General features: G+C 40.3%; 1 protein-coding gene across 1 annotated transcript; it reads left to right on the top strand.

Annotated features, from left to right (window-relative positions):
• Positions 1 to 8047: 8047 nt before the first annotated feature.
• sms (spermine synthase) lies at positions 8048 to 21851 on the top strand. Its single transcript, XM_046317140.1, has 11 exons — positions 8048 to 8360; positions 9429 to 9549; positions 16308 to 16395; positions 16650 to 16714; positions 16850 to 17025; positions 19043 to 19197; positions 19375 to 19464; positions 19607 to 19721; positions 19953 to 20032; positions 20423 to 20538; positions 20681 to 21851. The coding sequence occupies exons 1-11, from the start codon at positions 8315 to 8317 to the stop codon at positions 20709 to 20711; spliced, it is 1083 nt and encodes a 360-aa protein (XP_046173096.1). The 5' UTR covers positions 8048 to 8314; the 3' UTR covers positions 20712 to 21851.
• Positions 21852 to 22084: the final 233 nt, after the last annotated feature.

The following is a 22084-nucleotide window of genomic DNA, read 5'->3' as shown; positions in this document are numbered from 1 at the left end:
CTTTAACTATAAATAAGTTAACAGGCTGCTTGACTGACACTCTCTGATGGTATGTCAGGTTGATGTGATAGTGCTGGTTGGCTCTCACTCAAGGTTAAGTACATGTGAGAGTCTTTGTGCTTGCAGACACCTACAAGTGAATAAGGGGGGGGAGAGATAAAGTAGCTTGAATGAAAGGGTTCTCATCATCAGGGGTGAACACATGGCAAATAACGAGACACCCAGGTGTCCACAACATGTTCAATTCATCTAAAGTTAATCTACAAGGAAACTGTATTTTGAAGCATGGCTGTACAAAATAAAGGCTGCCTTTTGAGACAATATTATCTCAGGCTTTCTCGGCCCGTGTCTGGTCTTTAGTGCCCTCTAGGGGCTTGACTCAATAAACAAAGTTACAGTGTTGTGAACAAGGTTTCACAGTAAATCACTGTCTCAGACATTTTATATATCAATATATATTTATACATCTTTTTAATAATTTAGGCAGGGGAGTCTCATTGAGATCAATATATTTTTTCAAGGAAGCCCTGCATGACAAGACCAAGCAATTACACAATAAAAGTTACGGTCAAAGGCAGGAGCATATGAAACACACAACGAAAAAAAAAAGGAAAAACACAATCATAAAAAAAACATCTACATTCCTCAGCGAAGACGTGCTCTACCAACTCTCTGAACTGCACGAAAGGCACCAATGCATCCAACTGTAGGGTATTCTGTAGATTGTTACATAAGTGAGTTGCGAAGAAACTAAAAGCTGTTTTACTTAAATCTGTAGTGACAGAAGGAATTTCAAAGTTCGCCAGCCCTGTGACCTGGTATGTTATCTCGTACATCTAAAGGTTAGTAATGGCAATAGGTAATGCGGGAGTTTTTGCAAAATAGAATGCTTTAAAAAAATTAATGTTTTAACCTATGCGACGTCAAAGAGGGCCAGCCTACTTTCTGATAGAGAGTGCACAAACTGTCAGCTGCCTTCATGGAGATCAGGGGTTCCCAGCATTGGGGAAGATCCCCCCTCCCCTCCCCCGCGTGTGTGACTCGTCTATTTCTGCGGGCACAAGCACTGTTCATGACACACTGTTCACACCCCTCTTGTTGGTGGAGAACGTGTTTGCAAGCTTATTTATTGCAATTCTACACATTTTGTCATGGGGTGAAAATAACATTTAGCAGTTTTAAAGCAAATTTTCTTGCAATTCTATACATTTTGCCATGTCTAATGTGTGTTCATGTAATATTTGAGTAACCAAAAAATTACAACAATATCTATGGGCTGAAAAACCTAAATAAAAAACCATTAGCTGACATGGGCTAGTTGATCTGGACATTTCTGACAAGTTATAAATAGCTCTTTAAGGTATGCAATGACTGACATGACAAGAGGAACTGATGATACAGTTTCGAAAATGAACCTTGTGCACTCTACTATTCAAACATTCAAGAGTAAGTTTAAAGCCGGACTGAGTTCCTCTAAAAATATATATTTTTTATTATTGTATTTTTTTTGGTGCGGGGCCCCGCAATTTACCTCAAATTTCTGAGATAAGGTCAACTTCCTGCTGTCTCCCATCTACCATTCCTGAACGGTCTTTTTCCACACCAACTGTCCATGTGGTTCCTTGGCCCACTCAGAAAGAAGTGCCTAAGAGCTCCTTAGGGCTCTTGGTGGACTAGGGGCCTGCCATGTCGGTGCAGACCCAGCCAGGGCAGCAGGCATTCCATCAGCTGCCCAGGTCTCAGCCTAAATCCTGGACAGCACAGTCACTCCAATCTATAAAGAGGTCAACAAAACTATATGATACATATTTCTAAATGGCTAAATCAGCCATTTCCCCTTTCCCCTTGATAGTTGTGTGGACAGACAGTAGTCTACCTTTGTTGTGCCATAGGCTGTATTTGGCCTGGGCCTGATGGTTCCCCCTGCTGAGAGGCAATAACGCACACCTCTATCAGCAAGCATAGAGGGGGAAGGTAGGGGCTCAATGTCAATTAGCATCACCTTCACCAGTGTTGGAGCCATAACTTTAAAAAAGTAATATATTACCTACTACGCGTTTCCTCTTTCAACAGTAACACATTACTTTACTTATTACTCCCTGGGAAAGGTAATTAGTTATACTACTCTTTATATTACTTTTTGCATTCTCACTCAATGTAAACAATGTCAATGTTATGTTACTTAGGCCTGCACACCACTGGATAATGGCAGCATTTCCTCTACTACATACCCAGCTACAAGCATGTTCAGCTCTCCCTGGGTTACAGCCTGTCCTCCTGAATGATTAAAATCAAGCCTGGGTTGTTTGGAGGTGGTATGTCTACATTTATCTTCAGCAGCAGTAGTCAGGCCTAGGGGGTCTTTCGCTATGAGTTTTGTCATGGCGTGATGCTTTTGCAGGTGCTTCAAGAGGTTGGAAGTTGTGTTTCTTGCAGTGGAAATGCGTTTCTCTCCTGGGCACAGTTTACACTTTTTACAGTTATATTCTTGTCATTTTGTCCTTCTACCAAATCAAAGTACTGGGAGTACTTCCACACTGAGAAACTATTTCAAATCATCTCTCAATGACTCAGGCAGGTGGGTGCCCACCCCAAAGTGCTGCATGTATTTTTTATTTTTTATTTCACCTTTATTTAACCAGGTAGGTGTAACGGCTTTCTTCCGTCAAAGGAGAGGAGGACCAAAATGCAGCGTGGTTAGAGTTCATGTTCTTTAATCAGAGAAACTAAACATGAACACAATAAACGTGGCAAAACCGAAACAGTCCTATCTGATGCAGAGAACACAGGAGAGACAGGAAACAACCACCCACAAAACCCAACACAAAACAGGCTACCTAAATATGGTTCCCAATCAGAGACAATGACTAACACCTGCCTCTGATTGAGAACCATATCAGGCCAAACATAGAAATAGACAAACTAGACACACAACATAGAATGCCCACCCAGCTCACATCCTGACCAACACTAAAACTATGAACTATGGTCAGAACGTGACAGTAGGCCAGTTGAGAATAAGTTCTCATTTACAACTGTGACCTGGTCAAGATAAAACAAAGCAGTGCGACAAAAACAACAACACAGAGTTACACATAAACAAACGTACAGTCAATAACACAATAAAAAAATCTATGTACAGTGTGTGCAAATGTAGAAGAGTAGGGAGGTAAGGCCATAAATAGGCCATAGAGGTGAAATAATTACAATTTAGCATTAACACTGGAGTGATAGATGTGCAGATGATGATGTGCAAGTAGAGTTACTGGGGTGCAAAAGAGCAAGAGGATAAATACCAATATGGGGATGAGGTAGTTGGGTGTGCTATTTACAGATTGGCTGTGTACAGGCACAGTGATCAGGAAATCTGCTTCGACAGCTGATGCTTAAAGGTCGAGTGGGACATATAAGAATCCAGCTTCAGTGATTTTTGCAATTTGTTCCAGTCATTGGCAGCAGAGAACTGGAAGGAAAGGCGGCCAAAGGAAGTGTTGGCTTTGGGGATGACCAGTGAAATATACCTGCTGGAGCGTGTGCTACGGGTGGGTGTTGCTATGGTGACCAGTGAGCTGAGATAAGGCGGGGATTTACCTAGCAAAGACTTAGATGACCTGGAGCCAGTGGGTTTGGCGACGAATATGTAGTGAGGGCCAGCCAACGAGAGCGTGCAGGTCGCAGTGGTGGGTAGTATATTGGGCTTTGGTGACAAAACGGATGGCACTGTGATGGACTACATCCAGTTTGCTGAGTAGAGTGTTGGAGGCTATTTTGTAAATGACATTGCCTAAGTCAAAGATCGGTAGGATAGTCAGTTTTACGAGGGTAAGTTTGGCAACATGAGTAAAGGAGGCTTTGTTGCAAAATAGGAAGCCGATTCTAGATTTAATTTTGGATTGGAGATGCTTAATGTGAATCTGGAAGGAGAGTTTACAGTCTAGCCAGACACCTAGGCATTTGTAGTTGTCAATATATTCTAAGTCAGAACCGTCCAGAATAGTGATGATAGTCGGGCAGGCGGGTGCGGGCAATAATCGGTTGAAGAGCATGCATTTAGTTTTACTAGCATTTAAAAGCAGTTGTAGGCCACGGAAGGAGTATTGTATGGCATTGAAGCTCGTTTGGAGGTTTGTTAACACAGTGTCCAAAGAAGGGCCAGATGTATACTGAATGGTGTCGTCTGTGTAGAGGTGGATCAGAGAATCACCAGCAGCATGTATACATATTGATATATATACAGATAAAAGAGTTGGCCAGAGAATTGAACCCTGTGGCCCTCCGATTTGACACACTGAACTCGATCTGAGGAGTAGTTGGTGAACCAGGCGAGGCAGTCATTTGAGAAGCCAAGGCTATTGAGTCTGCCGATAAGAATGCGGTGATTGACAGAGTCGAAAGCCATGGTCAGGTCGTTGAAGACGGCTGCACAGTACTGTCTTTTATCGATGGTGGTTATGATATCGTTTAGGACCTTGAGCATGGCTGAGGTGCACCCATGTCCAGCTCGGAAACCAGATTGCATAGTGGAGAAGGTACAGTGGGTTTCGAAATGGTCGTGATCTGTTTGTTAACTTTGCTTTCAAAGATTTTAGAAAGGCAGGGCAGGATGGATATACAGTGGGGCAAAAAAGTATTTAGTCAGCCACCAATTGTGCATGTTCTCCCATTTAAAAAGATGAGAGAGGCCTGTAATTTTCATCATAGTTACACTTCAACTATGACAGATAAAATGAGGGGGAAGAATCCAGAAAATCACATTGTAGGATTTTTAATGAATTTGCAAATTATGGTGGAAAATAAGTATTTGGTCACCTACAAACAAGCAAGATTTCTGGCTCACAGACCTGTAACTTCTTCTTTAAGAGGGTCCTCTATCCTCCACTCGTTACCTGTATTAATGGCACCTGTTTGAACTTGTTATCAGTATAAAAGACACCTGTCCACAACCTCAAACAGTCACACTCCAAACCGAGTGAATGACCTGCAGAGAGCTGGGACCAAAGTAACAAAGCCTACCATCAGCAAGAGCATTGAAGATGAAACGTGGCTGGGTCTTTCAGCATGACAATGATCCCAAACACACCGCCCGGTCAACGAAGGAGTGGCTTCGTAAGAAGGATTTCAAGGTCCTGGAGTGGCCTAGCCAGTCTCCAGATCTCAACCCCATAGAAAATCTTTGAAGGGAGTTGAAAGTCCATGTTGCCCAGCAACAGCCCCAAAACATCACTGCTCTAGAGGAGATCTGCATGGAGGAATGGGCCAAAATACCAGCAACAGTGTGTGGAAACCTTGTGAAGACTTACAGAAAATGTTTGACCTCTGTCATTGCCAACAAAGGGTATATAACAAAGTATTGAGATAAACGTTTGTTATTGACCAAATACTTGTTTTCCAGCAGTTGTGCTCAGTAGTTATGGTCAGTAGTTATGGTCTCTATTTGTGTTGTTGTGGTCAGTAGTTGGTTCGTTGTGATCAGTAGTTGTGGTCAGTAGTTATGGTCTGTTGTGTGGTTATGTGCAGTAGATGTGTGATTGTGGTCAGTAGTTATTGTATGTAGTTGTGTTATTTTGGTCATTATCTGTGTGGTTGTGGCTGTGTTCAGTAGTTGTTGTCAGTAGTGTTGCGGTTCATAGTTATGGTGTATGGTTCATTAGTCTTGGTCAGTAGTGTTGGAGTTGTGTTCAGTAGTTGTGTGGTTGTGGTCAGGAGTTATGGTCCCTAGTTGTGTTGTGGTCAGTAGTTATTTGTATTTAATCTTCATTTAAATAGGCAAATCAGAACAAATTCATATTTTTAATGACGGCCTACCCCGGCCAAACCCTAACGACACTGAGCCAATTATGCGGCGCCTTATGGGATTCCCAATCACGGCCGGTTGTGATACAGCCTGGAATCGAACCAGGCACTGAGATGCAGTGCCTTAGACTGCTGCGCTACTCAGGAGCCCAGTTGTAGTTGTGGTCAGTAGTTGTGTGGTCAGTTGTTGGTTGGTTGTGGTCAGTAGTTGTGTGATTGTGGTCAGGGGTTGTGTCCAGGACTGCTGGGCTGAAGAAATGCCAGGCCACGCAGAGACTCAAGAGATTGATCTTCACTGAGTTCGCTCCATTAGTTTGCACTAAATATATATAGATCAATGTTTTTTTCTGTGATCGAATCAACATTATATTAGCCCCTTTTCAATGCAAAAAACTAAACAAATCTAACTTTGCAAGATTGAGTCTGTGATTTTGTTACAGGCAGAGCACAAAAGGGAGTAGGGGTAACCCACAAGTGGTCTTTCAATCACTCAGGGTTGAATGTGTTTTTCAAATCAGTTCAGATCAGAGCTGTGCTGGTGCAAATTTGTTGATATTCTTTGCTAGTTATTAGCCCAGTTATAGATAAGTATAGGTCAGCAATGGGGAATTACTGCTTCCTACAAAGCACAAATCGTTTAGGCTTAGGCTACATTTCAAGCTGTCTTTGAAAAGCCAGTCAGGTAAAAAGCTTATGTCTTAATGGGGCAGTGTTGTATTTTGAGACATGATTGAAGACGCAAATAAGCCAATAGGCAAAGAGGAAGCCTACATTGTCTAATTCTCTCTATGGTAATAATAAATCGTTTTGTAAAGTGGTTTCTTGCATCATACAACACATTACTTTGCAATTTACAGTCACTTATTTGGCTCATTGTCAAGTAAAAAAATAATTAATGTCAAGCACTTCATAATGTAAAAGTCTCATGCAATGGAGGCCACATATAGGCTACTGTAGGCTATATCATAGAAATCAAAAGCTGTTTCCATGTGAAAGTGTTATGGGATTTGCTCCATTGGTTTTGTTGGTAGTCCTTCATTATGCTCAAATAGCCACAATAGTCTAATGCCTAAAACTGTAAGGGTACAGTCTCAGCGTTCGCTGTAAACGAGCGCCGGAAGATTCAACTCAATATTAGGAAGGTGTGCTTAATGTTTTGTCCACTCAGTTTATTTGTCTCTGACTATTACCAATGTGCTATAGTGAGAATGATTATTGAGGAATCTCCACTAAAACTAAACATGTTCATTATTGCTGAATGCCAGCACTCCCATTCAAACGCCAAATCCAATACTGAAGTTTTCCAAAATTTCAATAGTCGAGTGAACGAGACAGGACTTGGAAGGACGTCCACGCGACACTATAACAGATTACATGTAACAAGGATTATAATGTAATCAGATTACGAAAACTAAGTAACTAATCAACCCAGATTACTTAAATGTGTGGCCCTAATCAGATTACAATTACATTCTTAAAAATAGCCAATTACATGTTGGATTACTTAATCTAATTTCAAGATGTGGGCTGCAAGTGTTTTCAACAAACACACCAAAATTGCATATTTTTTTGTATTCATTTTTTTACATCTAAGAGCCACACAGCTTGAAGTCACCTTTCAGCGGGAATGGAAGCTTTCTCTTCTGTTATTATTTATCTGAAATCTCCAAAATCTCCCCCATTTAACCAGGATCTTTGTATCAAAAGGACATTTTTGATTAGTCAAAACAGTTCACTTCCCAAGCACTGAGATGAAATACATAAGAAATCAACTGCTTAGACTACTCAGCTAAATCTCTAGTTTCATTAAACTAAATTAAATAAACATTTTTAATAAACATTTGTATCTCAATATCAAATGATTTCTGGGTAACAGTTAAGTACCTTACAGTGATTGTTTTCCATAAAAATTCTACCCAATAAACAAAAAATAGCTTCTTAGCAAAGAGCAATTTCTGAAGCAAAACTTGTTCTAGGACTGTCTGGGAGTGGTCTGAGTGGGGAAGGGAAAAATAAAGTAGCTTTTATTGGCAGATCTCTTTCTTATTGGTCTATTTACTAGTTTACCGCCTGATGAGGTCACCAGGCAGGCCAAAACTCCATCCCACCAAAACAGGCTGACATTTCAGGTGTTCTTAATTATCATAGTATTATTCCAACCTCAGTGTGAAAATATATATAGAAAACGTTTTTGACTGCTCTGGGCCTTTAATTTCAAGAAATAGTAAAAAAAAAAAAAAAAAAAGTTAGTTTGGGAACAGATCTTTCTCTGCCCAGCTCACAGGAAGCCTACTGTAGACCCAGTCTGAACAAAGCACGAGGTAGACTTAGTCACAGAGTCATTGGACCATCCCCCTGCGAGCCCACAAACACACCAGTCTGCGTTGTAGAAAACCCTCTCACTCAAACAGCAGCAGCAGTACTGGCAGTACGATCAAGGCCCTTCCTTCAGTCTCCACAGGCAAACTCCGTTTTCACACCGGCTGCCTACTCCAGGCATGGCTGACGGCTGTACCCAGTCATGGCACTGCGACATTACACCCTCGACTTCAACCTCTCAGCGCCAGGTAAATTGCACACACGGGCATTCGTTAGACTACGAACGGTTTCAGCACGAAATATGCTCTGAGACCAGGTTGCACTACAGGACATGGGCCGTTGTCTTTCCGCATCTAGCTTGCTAACTACTTACTGTACGTTAGCTAGCTAATCGTTGACAGTACGCGCAGTCTGTCCAATATACTTGCATAATATAGCTAGCTAGCTATGCACGATTAGTGGGGGTTCTCCGAGGACATACCTCGTTAAAACTGAGTAAGAATATTTCTAGCTAAATGGCATCCGCTATCTTGATAGCTAGCTAGGTAGCATAATTCCAAGTCACTGGTTGCCAGCAGATTGACAGGCAAACGGGTAATATGACCTTTCGTGCAGTTGCTAGCAAGCTAACTAGATTAGCAAAGCCATGTGTCTGCTGCTGCGCCTGTCTGCGTGACTGGACAGTCAAACTACGACTAGCTAAACAATGGTGACCATACTTATTGATGAGGCTAGCCATCAATAAAGTACAAGGTCCCAGTTGCCAATAATCGGTATGATATCCATAGACACTCACTGTAAAAAGGCTTGCAAGATCAATTGTCTAGTTAAATTAGGCTACTGCCATCATTTTCTTTGCATTGTGCTGCATAGCACTTTCAATTATTCGTAATTTTCGCCAACTATTATAGGTGGTTGTTATAAGATACAGTTCCGGTGTGTGCAGTAAGAAACCCATTCTTATTTACCTAGGAAGATGACACCTACTTAAACCTGCACAGGGACTGCAGTCATTGGCACTCTCTAACACACCTGATACATTCTGTTTAGTTGGGGTTGGAGGCTCCCAGGGCTAATCCCTTACCTAGCAGGCCTACTCACATTAGGAGCTGTGAAACACCGAGATGTCTGAGCTATAGCCTACTTCTCCCGTCCAGTTCAGTCATCAATCAGGCTAGGCAGAAATGAGTCTGGGACTGCCCTCTGGGAGAATGGGCCATTATCTGTGATTCTGTCTGGAGGAGGAATTTCATGAGGGGGTTGTTGTGTTCATAACTGTGTTCTCACCATATATACCCCTCTCCTATTCTGTTTAGCTGACTGTCCTTCGACTGTGCGTGGGCTGCAGTCTATATTTCAAGAGCAGGAAATGACAGAGACTGTCCATGACACTGAGGGACATGGATACCTTGCTACCTTCATTGGCAAGAGTGGCAGGTAGGCACCAGTTCAATCAACACTGTCATTATTTATGTCACAATCAATATATTTTGTAGAATATATATATATATATATTTTTTTTTTCAAAAAGTCAGTGCTATAATAACAAGACATAAAAAAGCACAGGAGACAGTCAATGGGGATGTATTCAAACTATTTATTAACAAGCTACCATACTATGCTTCAACAGGTGTTATTGTAACCATGATCACATAATCTTCAATTCAATCTTCAAAGATAAAATGGGATTGAATAATAAACAAAATGGCACTCCGTAGGGCAGGGTGCCAATAGTTCATGTATGGACATTTCCATGTGACACAGACTCACTGTTTCACTTTAAAATGTTTGCCAAACAAAAACATTGATTGCAAAGTTTAACAAACCATAAACCTATGTATATGCAAAAGTCTACTTTTAACAATTGCCACTGAAAATGTTGCTGAAACACATTTTCTTGAGGTGAAGATGCAAAGTTTGTTAACAGAATGACAGTTAAATCTCCCTCAGTTTGTAACTATGTTTTTCAAAAACTTGGTTAAATATCTACTCCAAATTAACATTCAAAGATGTCGGCAGAAAGAGTCATGTGACACCTTGAGTTTGGAAAAAATGGGTTTTGGTTATTGAACTAGAGTAAGTGAATAGAAGGTCAACACCCAGCAACAGAATGACATCATGGGTCCTTGATCTGTACTATACAAAAAGGCCTAATTATAAATGTCATTCTGTTCAGGAATTGTTACACAAAGGTAGAACATTTTATTATGCTCCTTTGCATGTTTGGATATTATTCTACACACTGGCTATTCTTCTAATGAGCCACATTTGGTTGGTCCAGTCCGGACCAAATCTGTTCCCTGTCTCTTGCGGCTGCTTAGATTCACCATAAGTTTGCATGCTGTTCTGTTAGGTCAAATGCAGTCAACAGATTGTTCCAAACTAGAACGGCGTTGCTTTCCACTGCTTCCTAATATAAATAATTATATTTCTATAATAACATTTCCATCCAACCTTTTTTGTGCAAGTAAAGTACATGTTGGATAAAAGTGTCACGACGGGCCTGATGGAAACTTTACAAATGTCGACAAAACAAAATACGGTAGGTTCTTTTTGTGCCTGAAATTAATTATGTAAGAAATGGAGGTGAGGTGCCTTTTTTTAATATGCGCATAAACATCGAAATAACAACCGTCATATTGAAGTAAATTTGGAGTTACGCAAAAATTGTGTTGTGTAGTCCAACCACTACGACTCGGCAAAGCATGTAGTTTATTAGGCTACAGATGAAATAAGTTATAATGAACTTGGCAGGGTGGTGAACGTGTATGATGATGATGAGCTTTGGTGCTCCTTTCCAATAAATATTGAGGGTGTTTTTCTGGTGACGTGGTGATTGACTGCCGTGTGACAAAATAAAATTTAGCTCAATTGTCCATTTTGTAATCTCATGTAGGTAGCCTACACGCACTGTATCTGCGAGCTGCTGACTGGAGTACACATGCCAAGACCAGAGTGGGCCCTCAGAACAACCTCAATTTCTCAGGGCATGGACTCTACAAGGTGTTGAAAGTGTTCCACAGGGATGCTGGCTCATGTTGACTCCAATGCTTCCCACAATTGTGTGAAGTTGGCTGATGTCCTTTGGGTGGTGGACCATTGTTGATACACACGGGAGACTGTTGCGCATGACAAACCCAGCAGCGTTGCAGTTCTTTTACATTGCAGTTCTTGCCAACACACCCATTCAAACGCACTTCTGTTTTGCCCATTCACACTAAGAATGGAAAACATGCACAATCCATGTCTCAAGGCTTAAAAAATGTGAATAGTTCGCTTTATTTCAGTTTGTGACAAAACAAGCAGTCATTGTGTAGGGAATCATTGTAAATCAAATCAAATGTTATATGTCACATACAAGTGTTTAGCAGGTGTTATTGTGGGTGTAGCGAAATGCTTGTGTTTCTAGCTCCGACAGTGCAGTAATATCTAACAATTTCACAACATACCCCAATACACACATCTAAGTAAAGGACTGTTATTAAGAATATATAAATATATGGATGAGCAATGTCAGAGCGGCATAGACTAAGATACAGTATATACATATGAGATGAGTAATGCAAGATATGTAAAATAATGAAGTGAATAGTGTTCTCCGTTTATTAAAGTGGCCAGTGATTTCAAGTCTGTTTATAGGCAGCAGCCTCTGTGCTAGTCATGGCTATTTAACAATCTGATGGAAGCTGTCTGATGCACCTGTACTGACCTCGCCTTCTGGATGATAGCGGGGTGAACGGGCAGTGGCTCGGGTGGCTGTTGTCTTTAATTATCTTTTTGGCCTTCCTGAGACATTGGGTGCTGTAGGTGTCCTGGAGGGAAGGTAGTTTGCCCCCGGTGATGTGTTGCCATTTCAGTTTGTCAGTGACGTGTATGCAGAAGGAACTTGACTTGTACCATCTAAACTGCTCTGAAACATATTTTACATAACCAAAGATATTGTATTTTCAGCTGTTTGAAGCTGGTGTACAAAACTGAAGAATGGGAAGCATAGAAATTGATCTGCTGCTTCTTAAGCTTGCTTTCAATGAGTGACAGATCTATAACTATCATTTCTATGTGGATTTGGTTGAGTCCACCCAAAAGTTACATATTGTAGCTTTAAATAAAGTTAGATTTAGTCCTCTTCTTTAACTTTAATACAAATTAGGATTAAGCCAGTAGCTCAGATGAAACTATCCAAGCATTGCATATGCTTTAAATGTTGATTTTTGGTTGTTTGTCAACCAAACAGAATTCAATAATACTTTTGTTAAACAGTAAGGCGGAGATAAGTGGCCGAGATTGAGACGTGCATGTGTAGTTTACAGCAGTGGATGTGTCAATTCATACTACAAGCATAGTGAGCCTAATGACAATCGCCGAATGTCATTACGCTATTAGATTGTTTTGTAACATAATTCTCTTTCCATTCGTCAAATTGCGGGTGCACTTTTGAGATGCTGGAATTATCTTGTGAGTGGACAAACGTGCATGGCTAGCCAACAGGAGCGGCTTTGGAGTGATTGTTTGACAATCGGACACAAACTCCATAAATGAATGTATTCCTTATGTAAATCTGTGACTATATATAGTTGGTCCCATACGACATGAAATTTACTTTCACCTCTGAATGTAACAGTATTTATTCAATCTTTAAAAATGAGTAATGCATCCATGGCCACATTTTGAGGTTGGCTTACTGTAACTATACATGTCTTCCTATGCAATCATATTCTGCAAGGAATCTTGGTTGTGCTATTAGCTGAAGCACCGTGATAACTCATTAAGTTGACGTATACAGTTGATGTCAGAAGTTTACACCTTAGCCAAATACATTAACTCAGTTTTTCCATAATTCCTGACATTTAATCCTAGTAAAAATGCCCTCTCTTAGGTCAGTTAGGATCACCACTTTATTTTACGAATGTGAAATGTCAGAACAATAGTAGAGTGATTTATTTCAGCTTTTATTTCATTCACCACATTCCCAGTGGGTCAGGCGTTTACATGCACTCAATTAGTATTTGGTAGCAATGCCTTTAAATTGTTGAACTTGGGTCAAACGTTTCAGGTAGTCTTCCACAAGCTTCCCACAATAAGCTTCCCATTCCTCCTGACAGAGCTGGTGTAACAGAGTCAGGTTTGCTCGCACACGCCTTTTCAGTTCTGCCCACAAATGTTCCATAGGCTTGAGGTCAGGGCTTTGTGATGGCCACTCCAATACCTTGACTTTGTGGTCCTTTAGCCATTTTGTCACAACTGTGGAAGTATGCGACCAAGCATCAACTTCCTGACTGATGTCTTGAGATGTTTCTTCAATATATCCACATAATTTTCTTTCCTCATGCTGCCATCTGTTTTGTGAAGTGCACCATGCCTTCCTGTAGCAAAGAAACCCCACAACATGATGCTGCCACCCCTGAGCTTCACGGTTGGGATGGTATACTTTGGCTTGCAAGCCTCCCACCTTTTCCTCCAAACATAAAGATGGTCATTATGGCCAAACAGTTCTATTTTTTTTTCCTTCATCAGACCAGAGGACATTTCTCCAAAAAGTACGATCTTTGTGCCCATGTGCAGTTGAAAACTGTAGTCTGGCTTTTTTATGGCGATTCTGGAGCTGTGGCTTCTTCCTTGCTGAGCGGCCATTCAGCTTATGTTGATATTTGACTCGTTTTACTGTGGCTATAGATACTTATGTACCCGTTTCATCCAGCATCTTCACAAGGTCCTTTGCTGTTGTTCTGGGATTTATTTGCACTTTTCGCACCAAAGTACGTTCATCTCTAGGAAACGGAACGCATGTCCTTGAGCGTTATGACTGCTGCGTGGTCCCATGGTGTTTATACTTGCGTACTATTGTTTGTACAGATGAATGTGGTATCTTCAGCTGTATGGAAATTGCTCCCAAAGATGAACCAGACTTGTGGAGGTCTACAATTTTTTAACTTTTTTATTTTATTTTATTTTTTAGTTCTTGGCTGATTTCTTTTGATTTTCCCAATGTTGTCATGCAAATAGGCATTGAGTTTGAAGGTAGGCATTGAAATACATCCACAGGTACACCTCCAATTGACTCAAATTATGCCAATTAGAAGCTTCTAAAGCCATGACATCATTTTCTGGAATTTTCCAAGCTGTTGAAAGGCACAGTTAACTTAGTGTATGTAAACTTCTGTCCCACTGGAATTGTGATACAGTGAAATAATCTGTCTGTAAACAATAGTTTTAAAAATTACTTGTCATGCACAAAGTAGATGTCCTAACCGAGTTGCCAAAACTATAGTTTGTCAACAATAAATTTGTGGTGGTTGAAAAATGAGTTTTAATGACTCCAAACTAAGTGTATCTATATATATTCTGACTGCAACTGTAATACAAAATATCTGACATTTTTTATTCCCATTTTAATATATAATAATCCCATTTGAACTTTGCTGTGCTTTTAAATGGTTGAAAGCACAGTGATAATGCATTTAGATGACAACTTAACAAAAAATCAGACATTGTTTTTCCATTGGAATTTTATTGTTTTTAGATGGTTGAAACCATAGTGATAACACATTGGGCATTCAACAAACTTCTGTCTGTCTTTTTGAATTGGTGAATGAAGGTTGAAATCTCGTTGATAAATTTCTCAACCAAATATTACCCAAATTTCCATATTGAAATTACGTGTTGTGCCTGATTTAGTAACAGTGGCGCATTTCAATGACTTATTCGTAAACAAAATTGTTAGCAGTAAAGACACTACCTAATTGGTAGGTCTACTTTTACTTGTTACTACTGTGAACCTAGAATTAAAAGCATGCACACCAATAGAAAATATTTTGTGTAGAGGTGCTAACAGTGAATAAACTGTGAGCTATAAAAAAAATAGTTCCACATTCTCTCTCTCATATATATATATATATATATATATATATATATATATATATATATATATATATATATATATATATATATATATATATATATATATATATATATATATATATATATATATATATATATATATATATGGTGCATTACCCAATAAACTACTGGGAGTTTATATATAGAGTGCGACTGTCTTTATTTATTTTTAACTTCTGTGAACTTCCTCACAAGGTAGAGAAATTCGTAAGTATAAAGATGTTGGTAACGGAATGGCAATTTCATAAGCTTTTACAGAAAGCATATCATTTCTGTAAAACTAAATATAAATGTTGATATTCGTTGGCAGGGGACTTCAACATGAAAGTGTTTTAATGTATTTCTAATACCGTAATACTTTTTCTAGTAATAATAATAAATAAAAAATCCATCTGTGACCAGAAATCAAAGCCTTTGCTTGCTTATTCCTTATTTTTAGGATGGAAAATGGTTGAAAAACGTATCAATGCCTTCATTTCCCCAAAATATTGACTCTTTTTCAATTGACACCAAATGTGATCTGCTCTTATAAACTTCACTTGTTGGTGCTCATGGGTCCTTTTTTACATGGAAATTACTATCTGAACTGTATTGGTAGATAACCTCTTAGATCATCACAAAATTGAAATTCCAAACAATGTAGTTAGCACAACAATATTACCTCAGCAAATACTCTAACAGCAGTTATCTTTCATGGTTAGTCGGGATGAAAGGAGAGGCTATACAGGCTGCACAAAAATATTGTAATTGAGAAATATTTAAAGTGTGAGGAATTTGTAAAATCCCAGTTATTTTTTTTACCAATACCCAGACTGTCCAATGAAAACACCAGGTGTGTTAGTGTTCAGACATCCTTTAGGAAGACCATTGATTGGCCAGTTAAGTGTATCATTGGTACAACAATGGCTTTCGTTCAGTTGAACGCATGGCCCTTTAGTGGCTTTGTGTATCGGATCAAAGGGCTTTTCTGCTTCCTGTTTTGTGTGGTGAGTGGTAAACACAGCTGGTGAGGCATTGTGTGGGCCTAAGCCTGCATGAATATGGCTGCCCGCAGCAACACAACACACCATTTTGGATAAAAAATGCTCAACCTTCAGCTGCCCCTGGCTCTCCACTGTGCTTTCAGAAAGGTTAGGTCAATAATGGGTCACAACCTGTATCATGCCCCAGCCTATAGGATATCTGCTAATCATGAGCTCTAGTTTTAAGGAGAAGTGAGTGAGAAGTTATAGCCTAGAGTCAATGCTATTCTCCCCCTCACTTTAACTCTGCGCTTCTTTCTGTCTGTCTCTTCTCAGGTTGGTTATTCTGCGTGTGCACTCCCAAGGTCTGGTTACCGTTGATCTGCAGTGTTGTGAAGGAGATAACATTGCACAAGTAGATAATGTAGGTGACGAGAGGAAATACAATTGTCTTTGCACTGGACCTGCTAATATCCAATCACAATAACGGAAATATAAAAACAAACAATGTACTATTTAACAGACCTTCAGAATGCCCTTAGTAAGACACCTTTCCATGAGTTCGTTACAGCAACACTTGACCGTAGGCCTTTGGACTATTTTGACATTTAGGATATTTTGCTTAATGTAACATTGGGATATGCAACATAATACATTTGATTTCTTTTTTTCACTCAGCTTTTGAATGCACTGGAAAAGAAGCTAAAAAGTCTCCTACATGGAAACATTAGGGGGGTCAAGAGGTAAGCCCTGAATGGTGGATGATCTGACTAGTGGCCTTGTTGTGTGATGACTGGAGAGCTACACAAGCTGTAGTGTGACGTGATTACCCTGTCACCATGAACATGATTTCGACTATTCCCCCCCTCCTTCCCCAGGCTCCCAGCTCTGACACGAGGTGCAGCTGTTGATCGATACTGGCCCACAGCCGACGGCAGACTGGTGGAGTATGACATTGATCGGGTTGTATACGATGAGGACTCTGCATACCAGAACATAAAGATCTTGCACTCACAGCAGTTTGGCAATATCCTGATCCTCAATGGGGATGTTAGTAAGTAAAATATAACATTCCTACCAGAGTATGTGAACGTGTCCAATATGATTGGAGCACGGAGCGAGTTTCCCAAAGGCTGGAGCGCCAGCCTTCTCACTCGCTCCAATTCCGCGGAGGGCATGCCTGGCCCAGCAAGCATTTGTAAGCTACTTGTGTGCTGCTATAGACCCTTGCTTTAGCTACTGTCATGGAGTTTGCTAAATATTTTCATACAGAAACAGATTAAACACACAGGTGCAAAATCAAGGTGACTTACAAAGATGAGGACGAAGAGCAAGAGAGGGAGTGCGGGATGTAGTGTCCACAACTAAAGAATCATTGTGGAATCTGAAAAGCCATATCCCGAAAGCATGAGGGTGTACTTACTACGTGCACATGAGGAAGGAAGGAAGGAGGTAGGTAGCTAGCTAAGTGTCATTGTAGCAAAGTGTAAAACACTTTTTTATTTTTAAATTTAAAATCAGATCTCTAAGTTTTGTTAATTTTCGTTCTATTATCTATATGATAAGGCTATCATTGATGTTTGCCCAATAGGCCTAGCATATTACCTCTTTCAAGGAGCTTTCTGTTTATTTTGCCTAAACCTTTTAGGCCTACCTAAATAAAAATATAACTCTGCATCCCTGTCCAGCCTGACTGGAGTGTTTTTCGAAGGGTGTTTAGCATCCCCAGTGGTTCTGCAAGTATGGAGAGGATATTCTCCACTGCTGTCCTGCTCTCCAGGCACCATCGCATGAGCCTGAAGACACTCTGACCAAACTCGTGTTTCAAAATTCAAACACTGTAGACTGAGCCTAATAAGGCATTTTTCGTTTAATTTTTATTTAATTCTAAGTAAGTCGCAGCCCATATGTGCAATTTATAGACTAATGTTTAAATGCTGAGCCCTATAATGTCCCTGCCAGCCTAGTGTCGAACTCGCAAATGCTTCACAATGTATGTATTTGTAGGCCATAGCCCTGAAATAATAGGCTTATAATAGGTCCTTCTGTAGCTCAGTTGGTAGAGCATGGCGCTTGTAACGCCAGGGTAGTGGGTTCGATCCCCGGGACCACCCATACGTAGAATGTATGCACACATGACTGTAAGTCGCTTTGGATAAAAGCGTCTGCTAAATGGCATATATATTATTATTATTATATATTAATCCTTATTAGGATCCCTGTCCATATGATTTCATTGAAATCATCAAGTTTGTTTTCAATACTTCAAAATCATATTATAGGTCCAGGTAGACACAAAAATAGATGACGTTTAAAAAAAAACATTAGTGTTTGGAGCGGTTTTTAGCGGAGCGGTTGGAAAGGATGGGGAGCTCCGGTGCGCAAACACCGTAAGCGATGAGTGGGATTTCCAACCACTCAACTCTGTACTTTGATTCCTACGGGCCGTGATTTAACGGGATAGTTCACTAAAATGACATATTGGTTTCCTTACTCTGTAAGTAGTCTATGGATGAGGTATGACGCCAATCCAGGCTTTGGTTTAATTTCCCGGGCACTGTTTCCAAATGCTCTCGTTTTAGCGTTTGCGGCACATCCCATCCCATCCCAAGTCAATAGTGTTTTTCCACACATCATGTTCTAATCATCTATACATGATTTTTGTTGAGCTTCACAATACATTTGACATACTTTCTGATTAATTGGACATGTGAGAAATGTTTGACTTAAATGGGATTTGTCCAACAAATACTAAAATATTAGCATTTGAAAACTGCCATGGAAATCTAAAACATGTCTTACCTTGTATGCAGTCTATGGTCAAGGTAAGGAAACTAATGTGATATTTGTGTGAACTTTCCCTTTTTAAGATATAATTTGAGAATTATTCCATCACTTACTGCTCACGTATATCATCAATTTATATTTACTTTTATAATTGTTATTTACTGTAATTGAGGTCACTATTGTAATTTTTTTATGATTTGAAATCTGAATCTAATAAGATGAACATTTTGACTGGGTTTCAGTAATGGCATATCTAATGATATTGTAATGTAATTATATGGCAGATCTGGCAGAGAGTGACCTGCCCTACACCCAGGCCATCATGGGCAGAGGGAAAGAGAACTATACAGGAAAGGAGGTGCTGATCTTAGGAGGCGGTGATGGAGGAATCCTCGCTGAGGCCGTCAAACTCAAGCCAAAGATGATCACCATGGTGGAGATATCCTTTCAGGATGCCATCTGTTACTTCCCTCTGTGCCCAGTTAACATATTGCTTCAGGGATTTGCACCAAAAAGTATTTAACCTTTGAGCATTTTTTTTTGTTAGACATAGCTCTGCCGGGTTATCTGGTCTGTGATCTATGTCTGGTTTGTAATGCCTTGACAAAGTGTCTACATCGACCAAATGGTGATTGATGGGTGCAGGACGCACATGAGGAAGGCTTGTGGAAATGTTCTGGACAACCTGAAGGGAGACTGTTACCAGGTGAGGATGACAGTGCTGTCCATTGCACTTTTCCTTAGTAGAGATGGGACATTTGTCATTTGCCCACTACTCTTGAAAGGGTTGAACCGGTCTGTATGGTCTTTTATGTTACTACAAGGGGTTACCGTGACTGTATTTCCAGGTGTTGGTGGAGGACTGTGTTCCGGTTCTGAAAAAGTATGTGGAGGAAGGGAAGACGTTTGATTATGTCATCAATGACCTCACAGCAGTTCCTATCTCCACAGCGCCAGAGGAGGGTGAGTGACCCATGCTCTCGTGCTGTTCTCTTGGACATGAATTTCTAACTGTATATTGATGAAAACCGGTATGGCTCATTGTAAAGAGGAACTGCATTCTACCTCATCGCAAAGTATTGATCTGATTTAGGATGTGGACAGTGTAATGTTAAACTGTTTCTTGGATAGGAGGAAATGGGCTTATATGGCACACTCACGTAATTGATTGACAGATGGTTTACTCTGTCTCAGACTCTACATGGGAGTTCCTACAGCTTATCTTGGATCTTTCAATCAAAGTACTGCGTCCTACTGGGAAGTACTTCACACAGGTAAAACTGCCTTTCTCATATTAGCTGAATGCTTCACACAGTCACTCTACTAACTAGTCAAGTCAGTTAAGGACAAATTCTTATTTACAATGACTGCCTACCCCGACCAAACCTTAAACCAGATGACACTGGGACAATTGTGCGCCGCCCTATGGGACTCCCAATCACGGCCGGTTGTGATACAGCCTGGAATCTAACCAGGGTCTGAATCGAACCAGGGTCTGTAATGACGCCTCTAGCATTGCGATGCAGTGCCGTAGACCGCAGCGCCACTCAGGAGCCTCTGTAGTCTTTGTTGTTCATGAGAGAAGTTTATCCTAGTGATGTTTTTAATGATACATATATTTTGTCACATGTGGTCCATGTTTTAACCCTGAGTTGTGTCCTCAGGGAAACTGTGCAAATCTGACTGAGGCACTGGCTCTCTATGAGGAACAGCTGGGAAGGCTCTCATGTCCTGTGGACTTTTCCAAGGAGGTGGTTTGTGTTCCCTCTTATATGGAACTGTATCCTTCTATAAAAAAAATCCAAAACTATTGTCATTATCAGACACTCCTGTCATTTACAGGCAGACATAGTCGAACATTCATACAGAGACGTGTGGTTGCTTGTTGTTTGCATGCAATTCTCCTTAATGGACTGACTCAGGTGGGTTTTCTACACCGTTTGGAAGAAGTAAAGAGCTCTCATTCAAGCCCTGCCTGCCGGAATGTGAAAATTGTCCCCCCCCCCCCCCCCACCCATGATCCGCTATCGCACTGAGGGGCGATATGACCCCCCCCTCCAAAAAAAAAAATCTCTCTACTCACATTTTTTTTTTTTATCCTTCTAAGTCCAACTCTCAAACTCTTTTTAGATGTTGGTTTTATAATTTTATGTCTAAACTTGCAAGAGATTGTATTTCTGTTAATTGGATATTTTGAGTTGGGCTGTTTTTGCATATGTGCTCCAGGGAGAGCTGTGGGGCTGTTACCACTGGATACACTGAAACCTACTGTAGAGGATGACTCAGCATTTCTATAACTGGTCCCAGACCTGTCTGGGCTTTAGACTTCTCGGACTATAGCCTGGTCCCAGACCTGTCTGGGCTTTAGACTTCTCTGACTATTGTTGTCATGCCATACATGTTACATGTCTTATACATGTTTGAAATGGCAACAATACTCCTGAGGAGTTGCCTGAAGCTTTTAGATATCTGGGACCAGGCTATAGTCAGAGAAGTCTAAATCCCAGACAGGTCTGGGACCAGGTAAGTATTGACACACTTTATGCACCTGTCCCTCTGGGTTACTTTTCACATTTGGGTTATAAAAGCAGCACCAACATACAATAGCTTTTGGGTTCTGATTGTGTGATAGAATATGTGCTCCCCGTAGTTTCAACTGAATGTCTGTTTGTGTGGTTGTTAATCCTCTTCTGTTGTAACTGGCGTGAGTGTGATTTTGATTACAGGTGCTTGTCAAGATGTTGAAAAGGCAGTGTGACCCTGCCCATTGAGGCTGAAGTGTCCGAACGTGTTTTTAAAAGGGAAAAGGGTCCTCCTTTGTGGCGGTTTCTTGCTTGTAATGATTTATTTTTACGTACTTTGTTTTAAATTGGTCTAAAATTCTGTTTGGTGCATGTGCTGGAAAAGGAACGTTTTATTGAATGTAGCTTACCATATACACAGTGCACATTCATGCCTTTTGATGATTATTGTGGTGCTTTGTTACATTTATTTATTGGATATTATTTCACCAAATGCTGTTTTATCCCACTGGAAAAAAATGTATGTTCAGCAGTGACTACCTGCTATTAAAACGAGTTGGAGAATAAAATATTTGGTTTCTTTCTTTTGCAGGGAAATTATTGATTTTCAATAGTGTATCGGATAGTTTTAACATCTTAGATTAGCTAGTAATCCGACTGACAATTTCAGTTGCAACTAAAAATCAAGTAACCAATGCAAAACTTCAAAGAGAACTGGGGTGTACAAGTATTTAATTGTGTTATGGCAGGTGGTGTCTTTTGTAATAAGACTTTCAGTAATTCGCATACCCTGCTGCTGCATAC

The sequence above is a fragment of the Oncorhynchus gorbuscha genome, linkage group LG02 (genome assembly GCF_021184085.1).
Source record: "Oncorhynchus gorbuscha isolate QuinsamMale2020 ecotype Even-year linkage group LG02, OgorEven_v1.0, whole genome shotgun sequence".
In the NCBI taxonomy this organism is placed as follows: domain Eukaryota; kingdom Metazoa; phylum Chordata; class Actinopteri; order Salmoniformes; family Salmonidae; genus Oncorhynchus; species Oncorhynchus gorbuscha.
Note: the sequence above shows the minus strand (reverse complement) of the source record. Positions and strands in the feature narration are given on the sequence as shown.

Bases quoted from the DNA above. Each gene is read 5' to 3' on its own strand.
- sms (XM_046317140.1), top strand. From the start codon at position 8,315: ATGGCACTGCGACATTACACCCTCGACTTCAACCTCTCAGCGCCAG. The intron at 8,361-9,428 runs GTAAATTGCACA...TATTCTGTTTAG, and splicing joins CTTCAACCTCTCAGCGCCAG to CTGACTGTCCTTCGACTGTG. The intron at 20,033-20,422 runs GTAAAACTGCCT...TTGTGTCCTCAG, and splicing joins CTGGGAAGTACTTCACACAG to GGAAACTGTGCAAATCTGAC.